Source organism: Alexandromys fortis, unplaced genomic scaffold (genome assembly GCF_014885135.2).
Source record: "Alexandromys fortis isolate MF-2015 unplaced genomic scaffold, M_Fortis_MF-2015_v1.1 scaffold_25, whole genome shotgun sequence".
NCBI lineage: Eukaryota > Metazoa > Chordata > Mammalia > Rodentia > Cricetidae > Alexandromys > Alexandromys fortis.
In genome coordinates, this window is record NW_026067904.1 from 803,122 (window position 1) to 809,121 (window position 6,000).

General features: G+C 55.3%; 1 protein-coding gene across 3 annotated transcripts in view; it reads left to right on the forward strand.

Annotated features, from left to right (window-relative positions):
* Window positions 1-3,004, forward strand: part of Sil1 (SIL1 nucleotide exchange factor) — a 245,648-nt gene extending 242,644 nt beyond the window's left edge. For all 3 annotated transcript variants that reach the window (XM_050135036.1, XM_050135037.1, XM_050135038.1), the window contains 3 exons: window positions 364-460; window positions 884-1,048; window positions 2,497-3,004. In XM_050135036.1, coding sequence (XP_049990993.1) covers window positions 364-460; window positions 884-1,048; window positions 2,497-2,853 — 619 coding nt within the window. In that variant the 3' untranslated portion in view covers window positions 2,854-3,004. The remainder of the gene's footprint in view (window positions 1-363; window positions 461-883; window positions 1,049-2,496) is intronic.
* Window positions 3,005-6,000: the final 2,996 nt, after the last annotated feature.

Consider the following 6,000-nt stretch of genomic DNA (forward strand, 5'->3'; position numbering starts at 1 on the left):
GAAAAGGGCCATCCTTGTACTCCCTGACTCTTCCCAGGGAGGTCGGTGTGGTATTAGCCCCAGCTCTGTCCCTGGACCCTGGGCCCAATGAAGTAGCCCATTTTTGTTTTTTGTTTTTTTCCAGTTGTCTTTGTGGGTTTTTGTTTGTTTTTTATTGTTTTGGTTTGATTTAGGTTTTAGTTTTTTAGGTTTTTTTGATATAGGATTTCTCTGTATAGCCTTGGCTGTCCTGGAACTCACTGTGTAGACCAGGCTGGTCTTGAACTCAGAGATCCGCCTGCCTCATCTCCTGAGTTCAGGGATAAAGGTGTGCACCATCACTGCCTGGCCCAGTATCACAGTGTCTTGTGCTTCTCCCCGCAGCAATCCGAAGGTCCAGGTGGAAGCCATTGAAGGGGGAGCTCTGCAGAAGCTACTGGTCATCCTGGCCACAGAGCAGCCTCTCACCGCCAAGAAGAAGGCAAGGCCCTGTCTCTTGCCCTTGCCCAGTGTCCAGCACAACTGTGGGGCCTGAAGGGGAAAGACTTCTTCCAACTTATGCCCTACATAGGGGACTGAGCAGTGTGCACTGGTGTCAAGGAGAGCTCACACCAGCTAAAGCAGATGGCCGTGTCATCTGGAGGCCTGGGTCTAGCTGTGGCCCGATGGGCTTGCATCCCCTATCTCCTGAGCCGTGCTCTTTGTCCACTGTTTGCCTGCTTAGTCTTGTTAAGTGGCTTCCATTACCCTGAGTTCTGGAGTACAGATGGACCCAAGGGAATAAAGAAGCCAGGAAGGAGGGAGGCTGGGCTGGGTCACTGGCTGATCTCGACTGCTTTTTCTGTGCCTTAGAATTAGTACAGATCTGTGTGGCTCTCACTTATCCCCAGCCTGTGCCGCCCAGGTCCTGTTTGCACTGTGTTCCCTGCTGCGCCACTTCCCCTATGCCCAGCAGCAGTTCCTGAAGCTCGGGGGGCTGCAGGTCCTCAGGAGTCTCGTGCAAGAGAAGAATGCGAAGGTACTGGCCGTTCGTGTGGTCACCCTGCTCTATGACCTGGTCACCGAGAAGGTGAGTACCCGCACCTGCTCTGCCTTCCCTTCATTTTGCTTTGTGTTCACCTCTGGTCATTTGAACAAAGTACCCTCCCCAATGCTTCTTTCTGTCCAGCATTTGGGACAGAATGGACGGATGGACGGACAGACAGATGGATGGATAGCAAAGATGTGTATCAAAGAGGATGTTATATGAGACATGACAGCTCAGCTGGATCCCGAGGGCTGGTGGGAAGGGAGGAGGTGCTAGCAATGGTGAGTGCCAAGTGTGCAGGCAGTCAGGCATTGAGGAAGGCGTAGGAGGGATGGAACAGCGAAGCCTGGGAGCCATTCAGCAGCCAGGAAACCAGGGCTAGGCTGGGCTGGTGCTAACTCTGGGGCTCCAGAAACCTGGACACACTTCTTCTGGGAGCTTTGGCTCTGAGCAAGGGCTCAGGATGGACCTGGGGGAGATTTGGTGCCCAGTCCACTTTGGTTTTTGCAAGCCTTTTTGAGAAGAGAGAAGTAGGCCTGGATTCTTAACCTCTGCAGTGGGCTCTCTTCTTAGCCTCTGTGCCCACAGCTGACTGGTGGGGCCGGATGCCTGATCCTGGGCTTGATGCTCATTCACCATTGGAAGCTGCAGGCCTCCCCTCCCCCCAATATTTCCTCTAAGCAGTGCGTCTCTGCTCCCTCTGTCCATCTCTTGTCTTTTCCTCTCTCCTTTCTCTTCCTCTTCCTCCTCTTCTCTCTCTTCCTCTCCCACTTTCTCTCTCTCCCTCCCTCCCCCCCCCCCCCCCCCTCCCTCTCTCTCTCTCCCCCTCTCCCCCTCTCTCCCTCCCTCCCTCCCCCCCTCCCTCTCTCTCTCTCTCTCTCTCTCTCTCTCTCTCTCTCTCTCCCCCTCTCTATCCCTTTCTCTCTCTCAGAGCCAAGTAGTAAGGCTTTTCATTTGGTATTGTAAGAGGAGGGCCAGCAGGCCCAGAGGAGAGCTTACCCTCTGACGCTGCCAGGGAGGAACAGACCTCTTTCCTCTGTAAGTGCTATGGATCCAGCTATTCTCCTGCAGGGAGGACAGTGATGACTCTGAGCCAGGGGACTTCAGGACCTCATGTGGTTCCTAAGGAAGAACTGTAAGCAGACACGGGGCAGGTATTCCATAATGACCTAAGGATGCGAGTCATCAGCTTGTTTGGATAGACTACCATGTCTACCTCAGGGCTTTGACTCCTCCTCTGCCTCAGCATCGGGGAGCCTCTTCTGGGGGCAGCATCTTGGTGTCTGGGCTTCTGTGTAGACACATGCCTACACATGTACACACAGATGGTTGAGGGAGCATATGAAAAGCAAGGAGGCTAGTTGACTGCCTCCTAGGAGGCCCCTGGTAGCCCAGATTCATATAGAAAGAGCTAAACATCTCCTGATGGGAAGAGCAGCCCAGCCAGGTGACTGCTGCCTGTTCTCACCCACCCTGTCCCGGCTGCACAGATGTTTGCTGAAGAGGAGGCAGAGCTGACCCAGGGTTCATCCCCAGAGAAGCTGCAGCAGTATCGCCAGGTTCACCTCCTGCCGGGCTTGCGGGAACAAGGCTGGTGTGAGATCACTGCCCACCTCCTGGCACTTCCAGAGCATGATGCTCGGGAGAAGGTGCTGCAGACGCTGGGCGCCCTCCTGGCCACCTGCCGGGACCGCTATCGTCAGGATGTCCAGCTCAGCAGGACACTAAACAGTCTCCAGGCAGAGTACCAAGCACTGGCCTCCCTGGAACTCCAAGAAGGCGAAGATGACGGCTACTTCCGGGAACTGTTGGCCTCCATCAACAGCTTGCTGAAGGAGCTGAGATGAGGCTGCCACACTGTCCAGGAGTGGACTGGGACGGTGCGAGGGAGCACTTGGGTGGGCTCTTCCAGGGACATCAACCAGGAGGAGGACCTCCCTACTGGGGCATGAGCTTTATCTGGGCAGAGCTGGCTTGGTCATTAAACAGACATGAAGACATGGTGTGTCTCTTTGTCTGTGCACATCAGGGGGCCTGAGAAGAGTTCTGTGAGCCCCTGGTGATGGGCCTCTAGTGACATGTTGGTCAGCCCAGGGCTTCCAGTAACAGACTTCTCAAGAAAGGCCTGGTCTGAGAGTTGGCAGCCTCTGGCTGTTTCACTTTGAAAGTCATCTGACCTCTCAGATAACAGGGAGTACTATCAGTAACACCGGAGAACAATCATAAGGCATCACACCGCACTGGGCACCCACGCTGTCGCTTCCCTGTTCAGTCCATGAGGACGGCCGCGAGGATCATCTCATTGTGCCTTTCCCCGGGCCAAAGGTCACTGGTACTGGTGAGGCCTGAGGGCATCCCCACATGGACTGTGGTATCCACACGGTGGGAGGATCCTGGGTGGCCCTTGCATGTGGGCATTGATCTGGGAGAGAAGTGATCTTGTATCAGCTAACGGGATGCCCAGGCAAGCCAGACCTGCTTGGCTACTAAATAAGGCAAACGTGCCCCATCTGTGCCCTTGCCTCCAGTGCCAAGGGTAAGTCTAAGGAGGGGCAAACCCAGCCTGGCAAGTCTAGACTCCCCCACCCAGAGAGGCTGCATGCCAGGCTGGGAGCCTGCTGCAAGTTGCCATGGCAACCCCAGTTCTGGGCTTTCCTGATTTGGATTCTGGTGAGTTTGTTTTTCAGTCTTTCCCAGTGCTCCAAAGGCTGGCTCCTGCTGGCTCCTGCTGGCTCCTGAGGCCTCCATCCCCAGGAAGGGAAGCTGGGGAGGTCACTGTTGGTTTAGAAAGCTCATCTTCACAGACCCAGAGAAAGGAAGGGTAAGCGGGTGGTCTCGCCCCTTGAGTTCCTTTCCTGGTCTTCCTCTCAGCCCTCCTCTGCCCACTTTAGCCACAAAGAAGCAGGGATGACTGTGGTCATCAGAGCAGCAACTGGTCTTTGGGAAGGCCGCATCCACCATGGGGATCAGAATTCAGTCTGCCAGCCATGGGGACCACTGCCTTTTGGCTTTAAAGACCCAGCACTGTGGTGTTGCACTTCCCAGAGGAACAGTGACTCGGGAGCCTGTGTGTACTGCCTGAGCCAACACACTGAGATCATACCTGTGGCCACAGGAAGCAGGTTTGGGAGGACGGCACTGCTGCCTCGGCCACAAGCAAGGCATACTTCAGAAGGGCTGTACAGGAGCCTGGCCCTGGCCAGGTCAAGTGGCACTTTGTAGATGTGGTCAGAATGCCTGGGAGTGGGTTTAGAAAGGAGCGAGATGGGCTGGAACAGAGCTGGCTGGAATGGGGGGTTGTAGGGAACCCCAGCCAGGCCCTTGTGGTAGCGTACTCCACAAGCCCTGCCTGCTGGTCTGGCATATGGAAGGGGTTGCCATGAAGAGAGTGTCACCACTTGGTTTAGGTCTCCGCCATCCCTTCTACCTTCGTGGATGATGCAGATCAGCACATCTATGTCTCCAGAGCAGCTGGGGTTGTGATATAGCTGGGGGCAGGGAAATAGCTTCTGGGGACTGCAGTGAGGGGCAGGGTCCAGCTAGTCTTCCGAGCCCCGGGCTCACCCCACCCAGTTATCCCCCTTAGAGCCTCACTGGAGGTGAGTTTAGTTTGCAACCTGCTTGGCGTCACCCAGGTCATCTCCTGGCTCAGGCTTCATGGGTTGTTTCCTGTCTGTTACCCTGGCCAGCATTGGGTCTTCAGGTCTCCAAAAAGCTCCTTGCTTTGCCTTGCTGTCCTTTCAGTGCTGTCCTGGGATTGGTAGTCAGGGAGCATGGCCAGGACTCAAGACATGTGAATTTTAGCAAGGCTGCACCACCAAAACTGGAGTGAAACTCCCATCTCTGTCATGTGGTCGGACCTCCTGGAGCTACGAGCTCCTCTACACTGATGGTTAATATCTGGTTCCTGGGTTGCATCTTCCAAGAGAGGATGAAAGGCTGCAGTGGGGGGAAGGGGGGGGCAGAGTGAGGGGAACCTCAGTGGGGGGGGCACAATGAGGGGGGCTGCAGTGTGGGGGTGGGCCACAGTGGAGGGAGTGGGCGCAGTATGGGTTGGGCCACGGTGTGGAGTGGGCCAAAGTGGGGGGGGGGCTACAGTGTCGGGGGCTGCAGTATGGGGTGGGACAAAGTGTGTGGGGTCGCAGTGTGGGGGCCCAGTGTGGAGGAGCCACAGTGTCGGGGGGGCCACAATGTTGGATGGGTTGCAATGTGGGGAGCCACAGTGTTGGGGGCCACAGTGGAGGTGGTCTGCAGTGTGTGTGTGGGGGTGAGCAAAGGTCCCACCCCATTCCTCGGGAAGCTTGGTTTTTATTAATTCACTTGCATATTCAGTTCTTCGTCCAAACTGTATGGTCCTGTCCTGAGATGAACGGTCATAGGAAGGCCCTCAGACACCCATGATGCCCAAGCTGAGATGAGGCTTGAAGAATAGAATCGCCCAGGTAAGGTGGAGAGGGCTCACTTGAGAAAGCCTCATTTGGAGTTGCCGGAGGAAGTGGCGAGAAGGGGCTGTTGCCTAGCGTGCAGCCACGTGTGTCACCAGGACCAGGTCTGATGCCCCTCCTTTGCCCATTCACCTCTTGCACGCACATTCTGGCTCGATGGTGTGGGTCGGGCCTGTGCTGAGCACTGCAGGCTCCGCGGGGTCACGGGAGCAGAGGCTGGGAGGGGCCAGGCCCACACGACCCATGGGAATCACAAACACGCTCAGCTGGGGCTAAAACAGTCTCTGTTACAAATTAAATGGTGCTGGGTGGCAGCAGCGGCACACCTTTAATCCCAGCACTCGGGGAGAGCCAAGGCAGGTGGACCCCTGTGAGCAGAGGCCAGCCTGGTCTACAGAGTGAGTTCCAGGACAGCCAGGGCTACACAACACAGAAACCCTGTCTCAAAAAAAAAAAAAAAATTAACAAAATGATTATAACCCATGGCTCATTAATACATTAAAAGTCAATGGTAATTTTATAAATTAATTTAAAAAAGAAACCAATAAA